The sequence below is a fragment of the Argiope bruennichi genome, chromosome 10 (genome assembly GCF_947563725.1).
Source record: "Argiope bruennichi chromosome 10, qqArgBrue1.1, whole genome shotgun sequence".
Classification (NCBI taxonomy): Eukaryota; Metazoa; Arthropoda; class Arachnida; order Araneae; family Araneidae; genus Argiope; species Argiope bruennichi.
In genome coordinates this window covers 112,001,777-112,027,433 of record NC_079160.1, presented here as the reverse complement: position 1 = coordinate 112,027,433, position 25,657 = coordinate 112,001,777, and the positions used below count along the sequence as shown (strand labels likewise).

The 25,657-nt window shown below is 26.8% G+C and overlaps 3 protein-coding genes across 3 annotated transcripts in view; 2 read left to right on the top strand and 1 right to left on the bottom strand.

Moving 5' to 3' along the window:
• LOC129988278 (protein croquemort-like) overlaps positions 1-9,426 on the top strand; it is a 28,388-nt gene extending 18,962 nt beyond the window's left edge. Inside the window, exons 9-13 of the mRNA XM_056096466.1 lie at positions 335-453; positions 2,014-2,087; positions 3,357-3,411; positions 3,645-3,800; positions 5,408-9,426. Coding sequence (XP_055952441.1) covers positions 335-453; positions 2,014-2,087; positions 3,357-3,411; positions 3,645-3,800; positions 5,408-5,503 — 500 coding nt within the window. The 3' untranslated portion in view covers positions 5,504-9,426. The remainder of the gene's footprint in view (positions 1-334; positions 454-2,013; positions 2,088-3,356; positions 3,412-3,644; positions 3,801-5,407) is intronic.
• Positions 9,427-13,178: 3,752 nt separating this feature from the next.
• On the bottom strand, positions 13,179-15,122 carry LOC129987414 (glutamic acid-rich protein-like). Its single transcript, XM_056095389.1, has one exon. The coding sequence runs from the start codon at positions 15,042-15,044 to the stop codon at positions 13,236-13,238; it is 1,809 nt and encodes a 602-aa protein (XP_055951364.1). The 5' UTR covers positions 15,045-15,122; the 3' UTR covers positions 13,179-13,235.
• A 499-nt stretch (positions 15,123-15,621) lies between these two features.
• Positions 15,622-24,769, top strand: LOC129988500 (gastrula zinc finger protein XlCGF7.1-like). The gene is made up of 2 exons (XM_056096747.1): positions 15,622-15,826; positions 23,473-24,769. The coding sequence occupies exon 2, from the start codon at positions 23,625-23,627 to the stop codon at positions 24,534-24,536; it is 912 nt and encodes a 303-aa protein (XP_055952722.1). The 5' UTR covers positions 15,622-15,826; positions 23,473-23,624; the 3' UTR covers positions 24,537-24,769.
• Positions 24,770-25,657: the final 888 nt, after the last annotated feature.

The following is a 25,657-nucleotide window of genomic DNA, read 5'->3' as shown; positions in this document are numbered from 1 at the left end:
TTAGATGAAAGGAATAACCGATTAAACTAAAATTTTTAGACTATTTTTTTCTATGAGAATTGGTGATATGTTGCATAAAAAAGCAGCACTTGTTAACTGGGAAAAGTAAAATATTATAAAGAGAATATGAGAAAAATGCTCACAGCTTTTGCACCTTTGAAATGAGAAATTCCTGGAAAAGAAGTAGAAATTCTTATGTCTTTAAAATTAAACTGTGTGAAATTATATATACACAATATTATATATAAACAGTATTATATATATATATATACACACTGTAATTATATATATGCAGTTTCATCTTTCAAAATATATTTTATTCAAAATTTTATAGGTACTCCAGCTGTTGTATCATTCCCACATTTTTTGTATGCTGATCAGCATTATCTTGAAAAAATTGATGGTCTGAAACCAGATCCTGAAAAGCATATGTTCATTATTGATTTAGAACCTGTAAGTTAAATATGGTTATATAAATATTTACATTATTCATATTTACTTTTTTTCTTTTAATCTAATTTCAAAGAGTTTATTATTTCAAGTAAATTTGAAACTTTCTATTTAGTTCATAAAAACTGGTTATGTATTATTATGTTAATTTGAATGTTAAAAAGTTTTTCTTAATTTTCTTGATCTATTAATAGAAAATATAATATTATGACATAACAATGTAATTTATAGTTAATAATTTTAAAACCATGGTTTATTAATCAATTCATATTTGCTGTTATAGCAATATTATGGACTGTCACTGTGTAGTTTGAAATCTTTTTTCATATAACATATCCAGTTAATTCTGTAATGGACAGAGTTTAAAATGATTGCACTTAAAATTATCATTTGCTTTATATTATAATCATAAATTGACATGCTCAAATATGTGCAAAAATGCTAGTTAAGTGAGATCACTATATTTAATGTTATCAGACTTGAAGTACATAATTGGCTGATCTTTCATTTTGAATTAGTGCTGATGATTGTTTATAGGATTCATTTATAAGGAAATATTGCTTTTTCATGAAATGAAGTTGACATTCTTTTGTTTGGGCTAGAGCAGTCTGGATTGATTTAAAGGGAACAGCTATGCTGCCAGGTCTAGTGTGAAATTTGTTGAGCAACCATAATCATTATTGCCTATGACTAAATTATGAAATTAAAAAAAAAACAACCCTGGTTTGAGTATTAAAAGTAAAATTGATATTATGAAAAGGTGTGATAGTTATTTTAAAATTAGTCAATGTATTGCTGCAATGCAGTTGAACATTTCACAGCCTCTTTTTCATAAAATCTTCACAAAGCTTTTGAATGGGATCAAGTAACAGTGATTTTGATTATAAAAGGGATGAATATTTTTTAATCCCTTTAATGAATGAGTTGAGTACTTTTAATTTAAAACCTAATGTTCAGCATTATTTAACAAATTTTTTGAGGAGGATGCAAATAATGTATAAGAAAATTATTAAGGACTAATTTTTTCTAGGCAATAATTAATCGACAATAAATGATTTTTTAAAATTTATTTTTGAAAGAAACTATATATGACAGTGAGAACTTTTTTTTTTTACTTGGTGTGATAAAAATATATTTAATTTTGCCGTAATTGGTTATTTTTATCAGTGAATTAAGATCATTAGAATTTTAAAGTTCTGGAGTGACCACATTAAAAAGCAGCCATTGTATTTCTGAAATCCAAGCATGAATAAATAAATTTGCAAAACTAGCTGATATGTAAAGAAAAAAAGACTGGGATCAAAAAAATATTTATACTGAATAATAATTTAGGAAGTATTTGTTATAAAACTCATTTATTTTGTTTTATACTTATCTTTGTTTGTGTGAAGAAGATTGTGTTTCTCGTGATTTAAATTTTTTTCCAATTTGCAGTAGAATTGAAATATTATGTAATTTTAGAAATATGTTCAGTATTGCTTATTGTAAATTATATTTGTGAAGTACACATTCATACATATTTAGCTTATAGAAAAAATCAAATAAAAAGAATTAATTTTTTAGAAATTGGGGATACCTGTGAATGTGAATGCTAGATTGCAGATAAATGTTGCCATTCCAAATTGTGATGAAATTGAGTAAGTATTTATTCTTTATTTTTAACTTTCTTAGAACCATTCTGTGTGAATCATAATGATATTTTTAATGAATATTCTGGTTATTAAATTATTATACAATAAAAAAAAATCACAACTCTAAATTGAAAATCTTTTTTAAAAAATATTCTTCTTTTACATTTCTCTAAATAACTTTTAGCTTTTAGTAAAGCTATTAAAAATATTTATTTTCATTATATTTGTTTTCTGTATTTTGATAAATAGCCCTAGTGTTGCTTTAAAACAGAACGTTAATATAACTAAACTTCTGTATTTTGATGAGAAGCATATCATCTTTTGTGGGCTTAAAATTTACCATGAAAAAATTATTTTTTAAAAAAATGTACAAGTTGGAAAATTTTTATTATCAAATTGATTTTTTGTTAAATCACCATTTTTCTTCTTTTTTTTTTCTGTAATATATTTTTAGCATAAATATTTTATTAAAAAATTCTTGTAATAAATGACTTTGTAACATATAAAAGTGCTATATTTCTGCTGCATTATGGAAAAGAAATAACACTTTCTTCAATTCTATGAGGTATGTTTATAACCTTTAATATGGTGTATATTTTACATTTGTTATTAATTATTGACATTTTTGATTTTTAATATTTAATGAAATTTGCATAGTTAATTAATTTGATATATGTTTACTAGCTGTATAGTATCTATAAATTGCAACATAAATGTTACAAAAGTTTGTTCAAAATACTGTACTGGCTTGATTATATTTGACATCATTTCATTCATGGATGGTAGATGCTTATATGGAAGGCATTTCTTAGTATCATTAGATTTTTAATTAAAAATTAATCTGAATCAATAGTTTTCCTCATTAACTATCAGGAGAATAATACACAAATTTTAAATAATTTATACTATATTAAAATTTCACAAAAACTTAACTTTTTGTAAATTTAAATCTTTTTCTTTAAGTGTAATAAATATTTAAGAATTTAATTATACTTTCCACAATTCATTTCATTGTCTTAATTGCTGCATTTATACACATGCATGCAGCAGTAATATTAAATGTATGTTTGTGTGCATGTTGTTTGTTACTATAATTAAGATTAAATTTTTAAAGATAATATAGAAGTCAAAGGATAAATTTTAATGCAGGATAAAGAGTTTTTGTTGCATTGATGTTAAGTGGTATTTATTAGTTTAGTCATTGTTTTTATTAAAAGTAAGATTGATTTTTTAATATGTATATATTTTTAACTAACTTTAACTTTTTTTTTCCAGAAATATTGAATTACCTAAAGAAAAAATATATTATCCTATTTTTTGGTTTAGCGAGGTAATGCTTGTTTTATAATTTCTTTGCTTTAGTTTTAATAATTTATTTAAGTAATATAATATTTTTTGATTTTCATAATATGACTGCCATTTAAAAATGTAATCTATAATACTAATTCTAAGTAAAAAAAAAAAATTGAAATTATATTTATACAAATAATTCATTCTGAAAATCATTATTTCTAGTTAAGTCTTTCTCCAATAAATAATTTTCCTTTCATTCTTCTCTTTCAGTCAGCATCAATTAATCTTGAAACAGCAGAGAAGCTAAAGTTTGTTACGAAAATGCTTCCTCAATATGTGACGATTGGATGTTTTTTGTCTGTATCATTTGGAATAATTATTCTTCTTCTTGCAGTACACAGAAGTTTTCAGCGTGGCAGGCGGAAAGTAGGTTTCTCTCATTCTAGATTATAAATTTTAAACCACATCCTGCTGAAATTCCCCATTTCATTCAAATTATAACTTTTGAAGTTTCATTAAGGTATAAAAATTTTAGAAAAACTGAAGTTATATACACAGCAATAGGATTTTTAAACAAATTTTATGGATGCTATAAACATGCTTTATAACCTGAGATAATATTTTTGTTTCTTTCTTTTTTAAAAAAAATAAATTATTTGCCACTTTTGGCAATCAGTTATTCATCTGTCATATTAATATAATTAATTTAAACCTGTTTAAATTAAAATGTGTCATAATAATTACTATTTTAAATCGTACCTTGATAACAAACGTAGTTGATTTATTAATATTGCTTGAAAAATGGAAAAATTAATTAGTGAAAATCTATGTAATTGTTTAGGGTGGAAATACTTTGAAAGTGTTATTTTGTTCTATCCCTCAAAAATGAGAATAGTATGAGGTCATTTATTGTTGATGAAATATTTATGAGTCATGATCTTTCATATTAAATTAGTGAAATTGGAGCAGTGGTTAAGGGTGGAAAACTGGTCCTTATTAACCATTTCCACTGTACAAATTTTTGCACTTTTTGTCGGTATTTATGTAATCCAGCTCTATTTTCTGAGGTAATAAAATATGTAATATCCATTCTTCTAATATGCTAATGATTATAGGTTACTTAAATCTATCTGTAAATTGCATGATGTGACATGTACAAAGAATTTTTTTTTCGAAGCATTTTGCAAATCATTAATTTGACATGCAATTTACCTTTAGAATAATTGGTGGCTCATTAGAGTTTTATTTTCAAGTTTATTCATATTTTAGAATTTTTTTTTCTTAAATAACTGCAGAGCACATTAATACACAAAAACCAATTTTATTCCCATGTAGTTTTTAAAATTTTTGTAAATTTAAAAATTAAATGCATTTTTTAATTATTTTAGTTACAAGATTTTTATTACACATATTGCAATAATATTTCATTTTTTGTGCTTATGATTTTTTTTTTTACTTTGCTAGTTATTGATATATAATTAATAGTAAATATAAAAGAAATAAAATAGAAATAGAGGAATCAAGCCTTAAATATTATCATTCTGTAATATTTTGAGTTAAAAATTCATATTTCCATTACAATTTTTTCTCATTTTCTGCTTGATCTGGTGCATCATTTATCAGAATCCCAGTCATTTTTTATGTGGTATCTGTTCTTCTAAACTATCTATTATATATTTTGTTATTACAATTTTATTTAGGTTAATTTATTTTAGGTATGTGAAAAAGGAATTTTGTAATTTATTTTCACTAAAATTTAATGCACTTATGTTTTTTTGATAAAAGTATATTATTCAGTATTTTCAGAACTTAATTTTCAGCTAATGAATGGATTTAATTAAAAGGTTATTATACATTAGTAACGCCATCTGGTATTGAATTTGAAAAATAAATTGATTTGAAGATTCTTTATGTTTATAATAATGAATTATAAATTAAAGACTAAAATACTGTTTAATGCATTGATAGAAATGTCAAAAACTGATTTTATTAATTTTTTATTTGTTTATATTTTTTGTTTTTCCATTATATAGCCAAAGAAGCACCCAGTATATACAGTATACAAGCCAGTTAACCCTCCATCAACCAGATGGAATATTGAAATTCATCCCAACGAGTTTCGCAAATGATGGTTGGAAGATAGAAAATCATCCTTTGTACATTCAAGTGTTGTCATTTTAAGAAGATTCAGGTGCTGGATAGTCCCATTCTATGGGTTAATTTGTTCATAAAAAAATGAATGCTTGAAAGGATTAGAAACCTAAAGGACTTAGTGTTTTAACAACAGACTTCATTAGAAGTGCCATTTCAGTCATGCTAAAAGATTATGTACATATGTTTTCTACAAGCTTCTCACTTTTTTGTAAAATGTGTTTGTTATTGAAAAATTTATATGTATATAAATGACATTATTATGAATTTAAATTTTGATATACCATTGCAGCTCTTTTTGCAAGAGTTTTTAAAACAAATGATCTGATAAATGTTTTTCTCTTTTATTGAGATTACATTTATTCCAATCAACAGTGCTCAAATACTGCATGTATTTTATATATCAACATATCATTTATTTATATGTTTCCTTGCATTTGTTGAATTTTCTGCAAGATATGTGGCAACTCTATAAATGGAAATTTTTATTTAATAACTTAAAACTCAGTCGACTTGGTTTTCTTCCTGAATTTTATTAGACTCCTAAAAAATTTGTCAACTTTCATTGTTTCACATTATTGAAAGTATAAATTATGAATTCTTTGGTGTTTAAAAGGTATATAAAATGTATATTTCTTACAAAATGTGCATTTTTAAAATCATAAAATTACTATAAAGTAGAACTTTTCAACTTTTTTGTTTTGTTTACAGTCCCTTTTAAGTAGCAAAAGTGGTTATCAATTTGAAATTTCTAATTTGTTCTTGATTCCAAGTAGATAAGAAGGATAACAATAAATATAAATGATTTTATTGTGGAAAAGAAATTTAAGTGAATGCTTCCATTTATAAAATCTTGTTGAAATATTTTGATATCGTTGATTTTTGTTTTATAATGTTAAAAATTCTATATGAATATTTTTATGACCACAAAATTAATGCACTAAATTCTGCTTTGGATTACATCCTTCAGTTTATAAAGCCCTGATATAAAAAATACTAAAAGTATAGTTTTAATTTATCATACTATTCATTGGGGTTTAAACAATCATAATTATTTTTGCTAATCATTCTCCTTTCATATTACATATAATTTATATCCTTAAAAATTTTTAGTTCATAGTTAAATATAAAAAGATTAGATATGCACTAAAGTTACTATAATGAATTATAGTTTGACAAGGGAAGTGCTAAATATCTCTTATTAAAAGCAAAATTGAATTACAAAGGCTTTTTTTATATGAATCAGGTTGACTTTGCTGTTTTTAAGAATGAATTTTATATGTATTTAATAATCTATAAGAATTCCAATTTCTTGCCTCTTATGAAGTTTGCTATGGTTTTATTTGTTTTGAGAGTCATAATATATTTGAAATGATTATGATTTGTTACATTTATCTGACTATCTACTAATGTGAGAAGCCTTTTATATTCTGTGATGGAAAATATTCAATATTTGTGTTTTGTTTTGCTAATTGCCATTCAGATATATTGTTTTGTTACTCTGATAGAATGTATATTTTATATAGCATTTTAAAGACTTTTATAGATCTCTATATTAATTTTGTAAATGTTTGTTAACTTTATGTGTGCCTGCGTAGTAAATGAACCGTCCACCTCTCTTGCAGTTTTTATTATTCACAAAATTTTGCATCGCATTGGTTAGAACATGTAATATATTGAAGCTTTTGCTTTTTATTGAGGTGCTGTTTTCATTTTATTGTGGGAAATCTGTTTGTTTTTTTAATCTTATTATTAAGAATTATTTTTAAAAAAAATAGTGGCTGGAATTATAATTGATATTTAAGAAATGTTTTTGTCTTGAAAATGTCTTCACATTAGATTGGTTGAAAAAACATTTCTGAATTTATTCCAACTTGTGTTATATGTTTTAAGCTATACTGCATTTAAAATGTTAAAAAACAACTTATATTAAATATTTAGAATTTTTTGGTATTTTAATTTATAATTCTAGTCCAGTAAATATTGCAATGCAAGATTATATTTATTTTAAAATTTTTAATTTTAAATTGTTTTATATTATTGTTTATGAATTGATAATCCCTCAAAACATTTTGACAAACATTAAAAGCTATTTGAAAGTAATAAATTTATTTTACTCTGTGTTTTTTTGTTTTTTTTTTCCTTTCTTTCTTCCTGTTTCGGATTCTGACTTCTAATTTCTAAATTATTTGCTGTGACAAAATGCCAAAAAAAAAAAAAAATGTTTTTGTATTATGTTGTTATATGTTCTTTTTCCATCATAAGTTAGCTTAATTACAATTCAATATGTGTCTAGTATATTTAATGTTTATTTTGTGTTTTTCTTCATGGTGCTATGTCTTTGAGTATTTGTATCATTTTACACTTTTTATGTACATCAATTCATTTTTTCATTGTGATTTTTTTAAATATAATTGTTTTATTTTGAAATGTACAAAATGCATAGATAAAGTTTAGAATTGTTCATGCTAAAGAAAAAAAAAAAAAAAATTCTTTAGCATGTTAGCCAACGTGTCATTTCATGGCTATTAACTATATAATGAATTTTAGAATTTATTTTGATTGTATATAAATGTGTTGACATTTCGATGGAAAGAAAATTTTATATAAAAAATCATTAATAAAATGAAATCATTAGTAAACAGCAGTAAAGTTAAAATGTGTCATAAATCATTAAAAAAATAATAGTTTTTAATTTAAGCTTTTAAAAGCCATACCTATTTTTTGAAATTAATGTATGGTATGAATAAATATCATAAAACTTGATTATCTTAAATTTCAAGATTGAATTTTTCTGGTTTTTTTTAATTTTTAATATATTTGATCATAATTATTTTTTTGTCTCCTAATTTTATATAAGGCATTCATTAAAACCTGTTGATAGGCATTCATTTGCAATTGAAAAAATGCTCTAAATAACAGAAAGTTTTATTAATTTGAATATAAAATGTAAATGTCGTATTTAAAAAAAATTCAAAGGCTGAATTTGTATTCAATCCCCTTACCCTATTGGTTTATATTTAGTAAATCATTCTTGATGCACTAAAATTTTAAACAAGTTGCCATATTTGTAAATAAAAATTGCAAATTTTGAACTCTGAATTTCATTATATTTTAAGCTAGTCATCAGTCATCTCAAGGAAATTCCATGCATTACTTAGCAAGCTCCTGCAAGAAGCCATTGATGTTATCTGAAGAAGCAACAAACGATGCACTCATAACTTTGACAGTTTATCACAGAACTATTTTTGTTTAAAATATTAATGTGTCAAGAATATTTTCTTAAATATGACTTAATAAGGGCAGTATAAAAATTCAGACTTTGTTAATTTATTTCAGCAGTACAATAATTGACACAAATAATTTTAAAATATAATTCTTTGTAGTTTAGAGTATTTCTTCAGTTAGAAATATATGCCCAACTCTATAGTTTAGAAACAAGTTTTTGAAATACAATTAAGAGTGGGCACTCTGCACATCATCAGTTATGTAACTAATATAATTTGCTTAGTAAATCTTTACATTTCATCTATAAACCTTATTAAAAGTTGGGCAGTATAAATGCAATTGAAATTATAGTGTCATATTGACATCATGTATTTAACTCTACAGTTTGATGAAAATGTTATAAAAATAAATAACTATATCTTACTTTGCTGTTTGTAATTCTTTTTTTTTTGTATAAATTTTTAACAGAATAAAAATTCCTGCTCCAATTATTTATCAAAAAACTGTCATGTGTGTTTCAGATTATGTATAATATTTTGATTGAAAATAGAAATATTTTTAAGCCGTTCATAACAGTTCCTCATTTTCCAGTCTTTTTTTACTGTCCATTTGTTATTTTGTGATAAAAAAAATAATCATTAATAAATGATACTTTTATGTACATTTTCATTTTGATAAATTTGTTGTTTAATAAATTTGTATTCAGAATTGACTATTGTTAATTTTTTATGCATATTAGACATATGTTATAGATAAAGACCTTAAAAATTCAATAAATAATTACAGATCCATTTTTACAAATATCAATTCAGTAATAATTCATATTCAACTGTTAATGTTTTTCATAATAGTGGATCACTATTACATTATTAGGGCTGGAACAAAGCCTTCTAGGAAGCTTTAGGTAATGCACAACTCGAATCCCCCTTTTCTTCTCCGAACTTTTAAAATCAAGTATTTTTTAATCAATTTTGATTTAATCTTTCTAGAAGTAGTTATAAAAGTAGCAAATGCTGAAAACAAAACACTTAATTACAGATCGTTTTCTAAAATGCTGACTTCAGTATATTGTGTAAAAAAATAAATAAATAAAACATAATTTTAAACAAAATAGTTTTTAAAAGACAACAGAATCAAAGTAATATTTAATAATAGAATCGAACATTTTTTTTTTTTTTGAAATTATGAAACCCAATAATTTTAGAATTATAAAATGACATAAAACTTGCAAATGATAAACATTAAGGAATGTTACTAAAATAATGTTCCAAAATTAATTTAAACAATTTTTAATTTGAATAAATTCGATTGCATGAAATTTGTAATTAAATGAAAACATAAAATTAAATTACTTTCATAACATTGCAAAAAAAATATTAAAGGCTAGGGCTTTAGGATCACTTATATAATAATCCGTCTCTGCTTGTGCTCACGAATTAGATATTTGCATGCTTAAGTTGTGCAAAATAGTGCTATACTACCTATCGCATTAATGAATATTAATTGTTTGATTAATCTTTATAAATTCTTTTGGGTTGTTTTATAATAACTATAATTCTTATTTTAAGTGAATTTATCATGGAAAAAAATTATTTGTTGCAATCGAGTTTCTAGTATTAAATGGGAATAGTGGTTAAAAATAAATTCTGTTGTGATGAAGTGCAATTTGAGATGACAGAGTATCTGCATTTAAGAATACTAATTATAATCAAAAAATTCAATAATATTTATGATTTTTTAGAGCAACAATCAATTCCATTCAGTGCTATATCTATACTTTTCTGTTGTATTTACAAATTTAAATTCTAAGATATGCAATTATACCCTAACTCTTAATTTTACTCAAACTATCATTTATTTGCTATTATGTTTCACCTGCTTTTAAAAAAAACGTAGCTTTATTTGGTGTGCATTCGATAACTAATATTTTTAGGGAAAACTCCACAATTAATGCATGAACACAGGTAACCAGATCAGGTGACTTTTTTTTCTGTACCATCTTAAATAAAGTAATAAAAATTACACTTAGAGCTATAATATGTGGTACAAATATATTTTGGACAATATTCGTGTGTACTTATGCTCAATATTTTTAAAAAATTAAAGTTGTGTTTTTCTGAAATTATCAGTAATATTTATCAAAGATATTATTAAGCATAATGTTGTTTTCTACATAATTTTAAAAGTTAATACCAAAGGAGAACTTTTTTTATTTATTTATTTAACATAGCTTCAACAATAAAAGAATAATGATTAAATCTCATAAAACAATTTCAATTTAAATACACAAATTTTTTAAAAAACTTTTTTTTCAAATTTTACTTTTCTTAAATATAAAAAAGAGCAAAAGATCAAATTTTTATCTTTAGAATCATGTTTCAGAATTTTAGAACAACGAAAGAATAATTCATGTGCACTATCAGGTTGAAATACTATCAAATATTTCAATTATCTAGAGAAATACCATAATTTTGACTTATTTTAAAATTTAGCAACATTTTTGAAAAAAAAAATATTCCTAAATGCATGTTTTAATGCCCTAAGTATATTTATGATACACTGCCAGTTACTGATTTAAAGAATAGACAACGCACATCTCCTTTTATTTTTACTAAAAATGACTATTTAATGTTCAAAAATATTACATTTAAAAATTTATCAACAACTTTTAAAATCTGAAATGTTTTGGAAACATTGTTGAAAATGATTCAAAGAATATATTCTCAACAGCTTATCTTCCTCTGGCATCATCAGAAATAGATCTCAATCAATTGTTCATGCAATATTTATCAAGACTTATAAAATGTCAAGATAAATCATGAACATAGTTATTTCAATCATGTTGCCCATCAAAACTAATTAATTTTTTTTAATTCTGTAAAATATTTTTTTAAATATTTCTCATTTATGATCATATTAGTTATATGCCTTTTCATCATAGCCCTGATTTGTTTCCAATTGTATTGATAAACTATTTTTTTTATATGATGCAAAGCTTCGGTTATATTTTCTTTTCAATTCAAACCTCTAGAACATCTTTAAGGAGGATGTGAAGTTTAATACTAATATCATGACATGTTAATTATTCATAATTGATGAATTAACAGAAGACAAATTGTTCTGGTGCTAATTATAAAGGCGATGAAGAAGAATTTTCAAAAGTTATCCCATTTTCTTTTAAGGATTCAATTAACTCCATTAAAAACTTTGAATAGATTTTGTTTTCTAAAACACTTACGAAAAAACATTCAATGAAATTTGATTAAAAATTACTTTACTTAAAAGCAATCAAAACATCATGTAATGAATAGATATTTTTAATTAAAAATATACCTACATGTACATAAAAAATAAATGTATTATTAAAACTCTAGGTAGACTATACAGTTGTATGATTCCTCCCCTTCCCTTTCTTATAAATATAGTATTAAAATTGAATTGTTTTCAATATTATGTAATACTATACATACTACATAAATTGGAAGCAATCAAATTAAAAAAAAACTTTAGTTTTTACTGTTAAATAAATGTCAATTACAACGTGTTGTATTTATTAAAATGTCAATTATACTTCTTTTCATTTATTTATCATTTTACATCGGCCTTTTAAAAATGAGAAATTAGTGAATTACTTACTATATCAATAAAGTTTATGTATAAACATAATTTTTTATTTTAAATAATACAGTTTTCATTTAAATTAGTCCATATAATAAAAAAAAAAGCATAAAAAATTATTTGCAACACTCACATGAGTTTATAGCACTTTACAAATTTTTAGTGAAAACATTCTGACAAATTAAGGAAATTATTAACTAAATGTATAAGCAATAATTTACTTTCTAAGTGCCGCGAAAAAAATGTTTGGTAAATTAATGAAACCATAGTTGCATGATTATTGTTACATAAACATATAACAATAAATTACTTGCTTATCTTTTTTCATTTCCTGTTGGGAATAAGAAAATTACATTTCTTTTGATTTTGACATTTAAAAAAAAAATTTACTTCACTTCAAGCTAAAATTCTTTTAAACTGAAAAAGTTGATACAACTCAAATTTAAAATCAATAGAAATTCTGTTTATGTTAATCACCATTTAAGAGATTTCAAAACAACTGAAGATATTACTATTTTATACTAAAACTATTACAATTAAATATGAGTAAGTGCTTATATATATAATTAAATAAAGTTATTTATAACATTTTTAGTTGAGAGCAGAGGAAACATTAATTATCTTTTGATTCTTTTCTTTTCCTCACAAAGTTGAAAAAAATATTTTAATCTTGATCAAAATATTAACAAACAGTTATCAAATTTCTTTCAACAGATCGTATTAAGGCATGCAAATGCACAAATAAAATGTTTTAATAATTATTGTCAATAATTTAACAACTAATATAATCAATATATATTTTAATAGTTCAGATATTACTATTCTGAAAAAACAATTCGAGAAACAAACTTAAAAAGAATCGATTTAATCAATTTCAGATTTAATATTATCAGAAACTTTTTTGCTCTTAGAATTGTCTTTCTTTTTCTTCTTTTCACTTTTGTCTTTTTTATGACTTTTACTTTTTTTGTGTTTTTTAGATTGTTCACCATCTAACTTATTTTTCTTTGGGCCTTTTTTATGTGATTTCCTATCTTTTTTAAGAACAGCTCCTGAGCCAAGAACTTTTCCCTTTTTCTTTTTTGACCTTTTCTTTTCTTTAGTTTTTTTGTCTTTATTTTTCTTTTTGTCCTTAATTTCAGGAACAATATTATCAATAGTTCTTACTGGTGAAAATATTTCCCGTTTTAGAGACAGAATAGTAGCAATATTTTCATCAGGATCTTCAACTAATTCATTTCTATTTCCATTTTCTAAAACTGGAGCTGGAATAGATTTATCTTTATGTTTCTTCTTTTTCTTATGTATTTCAACTATATTTGATAGCTTTGCACGAGAAATATCATCAATAGGCATATTTAGCAATGCTTCTTTAATTTCTTTTTCTAAAAGTGAAACACTTTTATCTTTACGTTTCTTCTTTTTCTTTGGCATTTCATCTGCAGTTGATAGCTCTGATGTATCTATTAATGAAGATTCACTTTCCCTTTTGCGCTTTTTAGACAATTTGTCAATTTTATTAATTGCAGATTTATCCAAGTCTGATACACCTCCATTCAGAATGGGATTGTTTGATTCCTCAACAAGGGAAGGGGATGAGTCCTGTCTTTGTTTCTTTTTATGCTTTTTATCATGAGTGTTGTCTTCATCAGATGAAACTTCTTCCTTTAATACTTTCAGACTTCCATTCTGGTTAAAATTGCTGAAATTTTCAATCAATGTATCACTGGAAACTACATTTGATAGACTATTGATATTCAAATGATCACCCATATCTTGGCTAGTTTTATCACTATATTTCTTCTTTTTCTTTTTTGGTTTCTCATCAGAAGATGATATGTCTGATGAGTCCTTGGAAGAAGATTCACTTTTTGACTTTTTAGAAACTTTATATTTCTTCTTTGGCTTCTCATCAGAAGATGATATGTCTGATGAATCGTTGGAGGAAGATTCGCTATCACTTTTAGACCTTTTAGAAGACTGCTTTTTAGATTTGATATCTCTTGAAAAAGGTTTTTTAAAATTCACATCGTTACTATTAATTTTAGACTCATCCGAGTTACGATTCAGCACTCCATCATCAGCACTCTCATTGCTGGTCCCAATTCCTTCATCTGTATTGTTTGATATTTCAGGATTATCAACTAAACTATTGCATGCTTGTGAAGGAAACAAGTCTCTCATCAGTTGGATACACTTAGGAGTAATTTTACCTGTTACACGTATCATTTTTCGCTCATAATTAAAACTAGAAATCTCAAACAAAATCTCCTGATCAATATTTATAAATGGTGATAAATCTTGTGGTGAATCTTTGGACAAATGAATAGTGGCATTTATGGTTTCTTCAATAAGACATCCAATGTGTTCCTTACTTATGCGATTTATCTTTCCCTTAACAATGTCACCAAGCTTCGGACAAAATAGGTCAAATGTAGCTTTGACATTATAATACACAAATGGTTTATTAGGAGCAATGAATCCGGTAGGAGATGAGAGCGACAAATTTCTGTAATTGACAACAACACCTTGAAGCTGCTTCTTGTACTGACGCTTCCAACTCTCTAAAATTTCTGTAATGCCAGCGATTTCATTAGATATAAACGTTGCAGGAAGAGGTATTTGAACTGTCCTGACCACTTGTTTTATGCATGAAAATTCTCTTTCAGCCATTTTGTCTTTAATTATACAATTTCCTGCTACTTGAACCACATGGTAAACAAACACGGCACCAAAGTCGACAAAACAGCAATAATCAGTGCTCAGAGAATTGTTGCCATTACGTTATTGATATAATTTCTATTATTACATTATATGGCAAGCCAACTTTAAAAATTAATGAAATACTCCAAATTTGTTAAATTTTAAAATTTATTTCAAGGAAAATATTGAAATAAATTTTATGATTTTTTTTTTTATTCTTCTGAAATTTACAAACTGATCAATGAATTCTTCCTGCACGACAATAATCTTCTCCAAATCGGAAGCATCTGGTTTAAAAGATTTTAAGTGACACTTTTAAAAAAATCCGTAGAATGTGATAATAATTGAATTATTCGAAATAACTTATTCGAACTGAATGAGTATGGTGAAAATAGTAGAAACTTCTTTCCTTGCTACAAAAGTGAATTCAAATCATTTGTCCATTTCCCGGATTCGGATGTTTACTGTGCAAAATTTTTGATTCGGATCCATCACTTACAGATTAATTATTAGTTTCGAAGAGTGAACATTGTAAACAAAACAAACTTAGCAGTATTCGAATATCCATATTACTTTATTGAAGAAAATAGCCTTTGTCGCTATATCCCTCACTCTTTATATTCAAATACTACTTTATTAAAATTTTTCTAAACTTAGTAACACATATTTCTATCATATAATGCAAATCCTATGGAATTAAAAATAGGGCTCACAGATGACTGTATGAAAACACTGATTCGTTTACAAAGCAGGTAAATTATCCTCAGCTGCATTTGCTATTATCTGAACTCTTTGTTTTCTAGTCTTATGTTTTCGTGTATTATGATATTTATTTCAATAATATTTCATGTTCCAATAAATCTCATTTATATCAACATATAAATCAGAGGTGGTGACGAAATTAATTTGTAAATGGACAGTATTATTTAAAGAAAATCTGTTTTTAGACTCTCCATAATTAGTGATGCAGCCTCTGAGGGCTGATGAAATGTTCTTATAATTACATACTATAACTTTTCCCAAGTATAAACATGCATTGGTATATGGCACAGATATTTCAACATGTAACACTTCAAATTTTATATGAAATGAGAACATTTTATTACTAAAATAATTTTTGTTTATAATCTGAAAAGGATTGAATCATGTTTTTAATTTATTAGCGCCATCTGACATTAAGATGTGTGACTTTAAAATAACACTTATCTGAAAAAGGTGCAATTTTTATGTTATTATCTGGTAGCTGAACTGCTAGAGACTGATGTTATGAGGAACGGATGCTTTCATCTTTCCTTGTGCTGTTCTTGTTATTCTTAGAAGTTTAATCAACTAGCAATGCTATTAGGTTCCTGCTGATAACGAAACTATAGAACGTTTTTTTAAGTTAAAAAAATTCTGCAAAGTGCCTTCTTCAGATGTCAAAGGCATCACAAATTAAAATTTTACTATCTATAGTACAGACCTGTGCAACTGATATACAAAAGTTCGTTATTTCAGAATTCTAAAAATGAATTGTGTCCCATAAAGGTTAAAAAAGAAGTGTTCTTAGATAAAAATATCATTAGCAATAAATCTTGTTATTTGAATAAAAATTGGTGGTAACTGTAATTGTTTCGTTACAAGTAGTTTAGTATTTATATTGTCATCCATCTTGAGTGGCAATTTTGTACCTTTGGCATTGGTGAAATAAAAGACACACTAAATTCAGATTTTGCCGATTTCTCATATCTTATTTGATTCACTATTCTAACTTTTTCATTTCCTATCAAAAGAGGATTTTTTTTTTTAACTCTTAATGATTCTAATAATTAACTCTTTACAATTCTGTTAATGGTATCCCTGTAAAACTCTACCAAATGCTAATGCAAACTCTCATTACCAAATCTTAAATGAAAGTGGATATTTCGTTGCCACATTCTATCTAACAGAATAGTAACAACATCAAGTTTAGTGACGGTTGAAGCTATGCAAACAGAATGACGTCTTTTAATTCTATGAATTATTTAGATTAGGAAGAAATCATAAGTCCATCAATTATATCAATCATGATCTGTAATAAGAATGAATCTCTTATTATTTATTTATTATATTTTAATTTTACATGATGATTCATCTCAAATTAATTAACCCATTAGATGCTACGATTCCCATTTATGGATTATGAAATTTTATTTCCATGCACTAAAAAGACAACAATTTGATTACCTGAATTTCAGAAGGCTGCATCTCAAACACTTGTTCCACTAAGCAAATTATCAGGCTTTAAAATTGAATATTACATTCCGTTAATAAATATCAGATCTCCTTTTAAAAAAATATCAGATTTTAAAAGCAATCAAGAATACACTCAATTAAACTCTAGAAACTTGTTAAAGTACAATAGAAGTCAAATGACAGGTCTTTTAACCTATTAACTGCCATCCCCATTTGAAAATTTCGGATGTACACCACTCGAGGGCCACAAATAAATTTGGTACACTTGACAGCTCAATTTCATTCTCTCTCGCTCTCTCTCTCTCTCTCTATATATATATATATATATCAGTCAATATTGTGTGTAGCAGAAAGTATCTATTCTATACTTTATTTCTTTATAACAAAGAAAACATTTTGAATTAGTTGAACAAATGGAACAAAAAAGAATTGTCATATTTGAAACATTATATTTTTGGTTTTTATATTATAATGAAATACTGTAAATTAAAGTATCATTTAGAAGGCTATAGTATTGATATGTTACTTGCTTAGTCTTTTGTTTCTTATTAAAATGGCTTTATTAACCATTTTATAATGTTATCCTTTTTCAAAAATATCAAATATTCTCAAAAGAAAACATAATTTAAATACAATTATATTATTACATAACATTTTGTGCATATATATAACTTATCTATCAAAAATTTCAAAAAAAAAAAAAAAAAGCAGTTAATGGGTTAATTTCATTTTTTTTTTTGTAATGTAATGATAAGCAGGGAAATATAGACAGTATTCTGGTAATAATATTCTAGTTATATCTATTTAATCTGTTTATAATTAATTAGCTCTTCTTTTTTTTCAAACTAGTGGACAATGAATTTTAAATTTTGTGTTATTTAGAAAAGTTCTAAAGTCTTTTAAAAGTCTTGTCACTCAAATGCTAATAAGATTGATTCAGAAATTTTTTTCAAAATTCTTATTTAATGATAACACACTTATACAAAAAGAAAAAAGTTTAGTGTCTTAGATTTTTTTAAAACTAATTTTAACTGCATTTGGTGTGTTAGTTTCAAACATAAAAGCAGTTTTTTTTTTTTTTTTTTTAATTAGCTCTACTTTATTAGATTCAGTATAGCTAAATTATGAGATATGATACTATACTATACTATTCATTCAAATATATATGTAACTGAAAATTTAATATTTATTGGTTCCTACTTCCCTTCCTTCATCTTTTTCTTTAGTACACTGCTATTAGCTGATTATGTGAAGATGTATCTCTTGAATAATTTATTGTTTACCTCTAGCATAAGTTAAAATGTTCATAAACAGCAATGGACTATTTGTCTGAATTTAAAAACAGTTAACTTTTTCTTTGGTAAACAAAGACGCTACACCAAATATTCTTGCATCTCTGAAGTAGCAAAACCAAACAGTATTGGCTGGGGGGGGCAATAATCTATGTAAGAAAATTTAAAGAAAATGAAATGTAGATCTTAATCCTTTGATAGTATGTGTGTGATTGATGAAATACTGTGTGACTGTAATTGATTGAATACCCAAGGTGTGTGCTTTGTTCCTTAGAAATGCTCGTCCTGATGAGTTTGGAGGGGGAGGGGGCAGAAACGTTTATGAAAACTCTCAAATGATGTGAAGCCCACATTTGCTTAGTATCCATCAAGTTAGTGAAATCTATTTAGGAAATGATTCCTTTATTAACATGACTGTCACTGCATTTTTTTTTTTTTTTTTGAGGTGGGGCCTTCTAGGAGCTCCCGGTTAGACAGGACGACACTTAAATATATATTTATTGAAAATGGCGCCTTCTAAGAGGGAAGGGCCATGTGCCACAAATTAATCTGTTATTCAACCCAACGGAATTTTCGAAGGAAGAATGGGAAAAATCTTCTATCTCATTCGAGAATTTTTAAATGATATCACAAATTTATGATAACAGGAATGATAAACGAGGGGGAATGATTTCTTGAAACTTTTTCACACATTCTCGAGTAAAGATGTTAGCCTTTTTGCCCCCCCCCCGCATAAAATTGTGGGCTTTAGGCAAGGTTACGAATGTTCAGATTTTAATTTGCAGGGTCCTTTCACATGAGAATTTTCTACTTCATTAAATTCAATACATTCTGACGAAGAAAAAAATTTAGGGCGCCTTTTTCAATAAATAACGTAGGGGAAACCCTACGTTTTCGAAAAAAAAAAAAAAAAAAAAAAGATTGATGATTCGATAGCTGCCAAACCAAAATCGTTCTTTCGACTCGGTATTGCCATGTTGCCAGAAAGATGGGGAAAAGTTGTAAAAAGAGATGGAAAATATTTTCATTGAAATATATTAAACCAATTTTTCTTAATAAATGCCTATTTAAAGTGGAAAAATGATCAAAATACATGAAAGCACTTAATATATTAACACTATACTATATGTGTTAAATTTATAAATCGAATTTTATCTATCTAGCTCTTTTCTTTCTGTAGTTATTTCATTGAATTATATTCGGAGAGACAGATTTCCTCTGAATGAATTTTTCTCAAAAAATTGATAGAAATATACAAATTGGGTATAAAGACTGCATACCAAATTTCAGTCATCTAGCTCAAAGTGTTTTTGAATTATCTTTGTTATAGACAGACAGACATAATACCAAAAATCTGGTTTTCGAATTGAGGGAGGTCTAAACCATTTGAGATTCGTCAAAATCCTGTTCAGATTTTTTTGACGATTACAGTCCTTTCTCTATATTTCGTGCACGAAAGAGTAAAATGTATTTTTTTGGACTGAGGGAATTCTGAAGCGTGATGATTTGTCTAAATCTAGATGTTGAATTTTTTGAATATTACAGTAATTTCTTTCTTTTTATATACTTCTTATGTGAGAAACTAAAAATTGATGTCGGCTTCTTAGCACTGCTATGAAATGTATATAACATGCATAACACATTTTTGGAAGCCTTTCCAAATCATTTCAAATGGCACCTTAAAAGCAGAATACAACAATATTCATTGTACACAGAATGTACATGAACTTGAGTAGTTGGCCATACTGAAATGTTCCTGGAAGAGATTTCAATATTACTTTGACATTATTCGGAATATGGAAGGATTTCAGGTGGAACTATATCAACCCTTTGTGCTGTTCTATCCGTAGCTGCAAATAGTTTTGTTACTGACATTTTAAACCCAGCGTGAGTGATCTCTCCGAAACATTCATGCACATTCTGCGATGAATATATTTATGTATTATCAAGCGAATGTCAGTGATGAGCAATCTATATTGTTACGAATCTGTTTAATGCTCCTTCCCAGCACAGTTTGTTCCATCGTAGGAAAGACCGTTTTATGATCAGCTGTATTGGATGCTGATCGGACGTCATATCAATGTCTTGGACTTGGCGACTATTTAGCGACAGGACCAGTAGCATGCGAGTTATTCTTGATTCTTCGAGAACCTTCTCTTCCCTGAATCAGAAGCTATAAAAGACCGGTTCTACAAGCCGAAGTCAGTAATATAGTGAGTGTGTGTTGAATCAACAACAAATTTGCTGTATCAGTCCAACGAAGCGCAATCGTTGAGTAGAGCTTAAGTGATTGGTGGATTGAGCCATGTGCCGCGTGTTAAGAGACCAGTGTTGAAGCAGCATCGTTCGAGTCGTATGTTGAGTAGTCATTCGTTTAGTAGTGAGTCAGCAGTTGGGTACAGCTAAAGTGAGGAGGCAGTGGAGAATAACAGTTATTTGGAGAGATCTTAGTGAATAGCTACGTGGATTCTCTTTTCCTGATGAGTTCTGTCTGTCCGCTTTATGTGCTGTTGTGGTTGTTTACTATCGAATACTACTTGTGGCCTGAAATTTGTTTAAGTTCTGCTGTGTATAGCTTGTGTACGTCTCGGATGTGTTTTGTCGTCTATGTATTCGTGTCTTCGTGTTAATGAAACATCGTTATTTGTTATTGTGGTCTGCTGATTGTGTTGCACCATACAGCCACTACAGGCGAACCCTTTCAAGTTTAGTGGAATTAATTTCCATAAAAATATCAAATGCTAACATGCGTGGCACAGAAATCGCTTACATTGCTTATTGCCGAATTGTAATAGTCAAGTATAATCAAATCACTCTATGAGCTGGCATTAGGAGATCCTTGCTGCTAAAAATTCAAATTTATCCATTTTAGGAATAATAATCAGACTATTTCATCGTACTTTTTTATAGTGGCATTTCATTTAACGCTTCGATAATTAAGGAATCAGAAAAATATTATTTGAAATGTGCTGAATAAGACTCACAAAAAACTCTATTCAATCAGAGGGAAGAAAATGTAAATGAAATTAAGAAATAGTATAAAAATTTAAATGAAGCGAAAAAATTTTTTTTAACCATTTTCAGATGCATAATGGCTATGACTTACTTATAAAAATTGATGAATACTTATTTATAAAATTGAATTCAAATTATTATCTCATAAAAATAGTTTTTGTACTTTCTTAAAATTCAAGAAATTAAATTTTAAATTTCAATTTACAATTTCATTTCTGTTCTATGATTTCTTTATTTTTAAATATTTTTTAAAGTGCATTAGACAATTTTTAATGCTATGAAATGTAAATTAATTCTTCAAAACATTCATCACATAGAAACATGTCTTTGGACATGAATTTTGAAGTAGATTTTTCACTTTTGCGTTTATTCCGTAGTATATACAGTTCTTAATTCCCTTGCGGTATAATTTTTTTTTTTTTTTTGACTTTTTCAAATAAATGCATGTGTTTCGTTCTTATCAAATAACAAGGTAAACATTTTTTAAATACACTTTACTCATTAACATTTAGCAGCACAAAAAGTTAATAATCTGGGCAAACAAATTGGTTACCAAAGGCAGCTAGTAGTTATGAAACACCCTATTAAAATGCGATGTTAAGCGACGAATCATTGGGATGCAGTCGATACAAAAGTATCAAAAAACCAAATGTGTATTAGTGGCATTTTTTTTTCTGGTTGATTAAAATCAAAATTTAACATAACTTTAATTGTAGCCTCGAAAATATATACAAATTTAATATATTTAAATCACTGCATTTTTTGGTTTGAGTTATATCTTTTATCGTTTGTATGTTTCTGAAATTATATATCGATAGACGATCAATCCCTTAACAGTTTTAGTTCAACCCTTGATATGTATCTACACTTTAGATGTTAAATCTATATATCTGATTTTGTCTAACTCTTTTCGTTTTATAGTTATCGAGATAATAAATATTCGGATAGCGGGGCATACAGATTTCTTCCAAATGGATTTTATTCAAAATTTGATAGAAATTTATCAATTTAGATTAGAGACCATGCATTATTTATGAGTATAGCTCAAAATGTTTTTGAGTTATAATGTTCACAGACAGGCATAATTACAAAAATCTGTTTTTCGAATTTATTGAGGTCTGGAACGTCGTAGCTTTGTCGAGTTATATTGCAATTATTAAAAAAAATTTCGAGTTCGAATTTTTTTTTTAATGATCACAACATTTTGCCTTTGCTTACGAGAAAGTAAAAATAAATTTTTGAAGTTGCATGGATCGTTTGGGAATATCTTTTATTAATTGTCATTAGTATTGTTAGAGAAACACTAATATTAGCTTCAAAACTATTGACTGAAATTGCACTCATTGAAAAGGATTTTGGAAAGAGGGTTCGTCATCATGCTGCAAGTTATTAAGTGTTAAAATAATCAATTCTATTATTTCAATCATTAATGACAAATATTTCGCTATTCTTGGTTAGAATAATTCATTGTGCAATTCAGTATATCAATGAGACTCAAAACGCGTATTTGTAAAATGATTATAAAAAATTGTTGTAGAAACAAACTAAGAATTCAAAATAATGCTGACTTTGAAAAAAAGAAAACAGTTGAGCGTTCAATTCAAATCGTTTATTCATTACTAGAGTAGAAAGAATATAAAATAAAAAAGAACAAAAACAAAACATCGACTTAAGTTCGGTTACAGTTAATGAGTGCTGCTGAAATACAAAACACTTGGATTAACAAAATAATTTGATAATGAGCACGCGATGTTGTTAACTTTATTTTGATAGTGCCGATATCCTTTCGATATTTAAAGAACATTAATTTAATTTGCAAAATCATGAAATATTGGTAAATTGTACATTAATATAGTACAGAAATTAATTTTTTTTAGGGTCCTTGGAATGAATTTCCTTACATTGGAAAGGCAAATTTTTTCCCCTACAAAAAAAAAAGAAAAGAATGTAGTGCTGATTATGTGCAGATGAAAAGCAGTACCTAGTGAAAAATCGTCACTGGTAAGGTTATTAATTATTTTTATAGAGGATGGAGGCACCTGGAGAAATAAATGAAAAACATTTAGATACTGATCTCCATACTAAAGCATTTAATACTGGCACAAATGTACAAGCTTTAACTCATGTGGATAAAAAAGGTTTTTCATGTTACGACTGTGGTAAGGCATTTGCACTGATATCTGGTTTAAAAAGACATTTCCTAACTCACATAAAAGAAAAACCTTATGCTTGCGATGTATGCAATAAACAGTTTTCACTAAAAAGTAATTTAAAAATACATTATAGAATTCATACAAATGAAAAAGCCTATTCTTGTGATGTGTGCTGCAAAGGATTTTCTACGAAGCTTCACTTAAAAGATCATTATCGAATTCACACAAATGAAAAAACCTATTTTTGTGATGTGTGCTGCAAAGGATTTTCTAGGAAGGGTCACTTAGAAGAACATTATCGAACTCACACGAACGAAAAACCTTACTCTTGTGTGATATGCAACAGAGAATTTTCTCAAAAAAGCACTTTGAACCGACATTATCTTGTTCATACAAATGAAAAACCCTTTTCTTGTGACATCTGCAATAAAGGATTCTCGAGTAAATATAATTTAGATGTACATTATCGAATTCACCCAAATGCACATTACCGAGTTCACACAAATGCAAAGTTCTACTCTTGCAATATATGTGGTAAAAAGTTTTCTCTAAAACGTGGTTTAGATAGACATACTCTTTTTCATACAGATGAAAAACCCTACTCTTGCTCTGTATGCGGAAGAAAGTTTTCAAGGAAGGATTATTTAAAGCACCATTATCGAACTCATACAAGTGAAAGACCCTATTCTTGTGATTTTTGCAATAAACAATTTTCTTATAAATCTAATTTAGATAGGCATTTGCGGACTCATACAATAAAAGAATCTGCATCTTTTATTTGTTCCTGATAGCATGACATTTCACAGTGTAATAATATTAAACATTTTCTTATTCATACTGATGATAGACACTGCTTTTTGTTTTTGTACATTAAAGAATTTTCGTACAGTGGTACTTGACTTCAACATTTGTACACTCATGCATAAGAATATATGTATGTATATTTAATAAATGTCGAGGAAAATTCTTTTGAAAAAGAATTACAAAATAAACATTTTGATGTTCATGCAAATGGAAAAGTATTAACCTTGTTGTGTATATATTAAAAGATTTTCTGAAATAAAAGATTTTTTTGATGAAAAATAATTTAAATTGAAGTTGTACTTTCATACAAAAGAAATGTATTTTGCTTGTAATACATGTAAGGTATTTTAAAACGGATTCTCAATAGACATTATGGTATTTATAGAAATGAAAAAAATGTTATTCATATGTTGGAAAATCTTTCCCTGCTTTTGTTTTTGTATATTACAAGAAATTTTTTAAAATAGTGTTAATTCAACTTTTTGTGCAATCATAAATAAGAAGAAAAAAATATGATTAAAAAAAATTTTTTTTTATTAAATCACAAAATAAACCTTATTGTATTCGTGTCGATAGGAAGAATATTAACCGTATAGTGTATGCACGAAAGAGTTTCCTGTGAAAAATAATTTAAATAAAAACTGTGCACTCATACAAAAATATTTTGTTTGTGATGCATGTAAGATATTTTCTTTCTAAAAGATCCCAATAGACTTTATATTATTGTTACGAACCTGTAATTTTGCTTCTCAGCACGAATAATGTCATCGCAAGAAAGACCGTTTTACGATCAGCCCTGTGGATGCTGATCGGATGCCGCGTTAGTGATCTTATTGCTTGGCGACAAAATGGATAATGCTGTAAACTTCGAGAATTTTCACGATCCATCCAATAGGAATTGAGATACGCCCAGATACTTCTGATTGGCCCAGAAGGTTCTCAGCCGGCCTCCCGGGAACTATAAAAGGCCGGCACTTTCAAGCTGCAGGCCGTCGTCAATTGAGTAGTGAATTGAATCGTGATCGGAAGCGGAATCGTAGACAAATAACGAGTCTTTGAGAGGATAGCTAAGCAACAGAGGAGTGCAAACGTTGCGTGAAGTGAG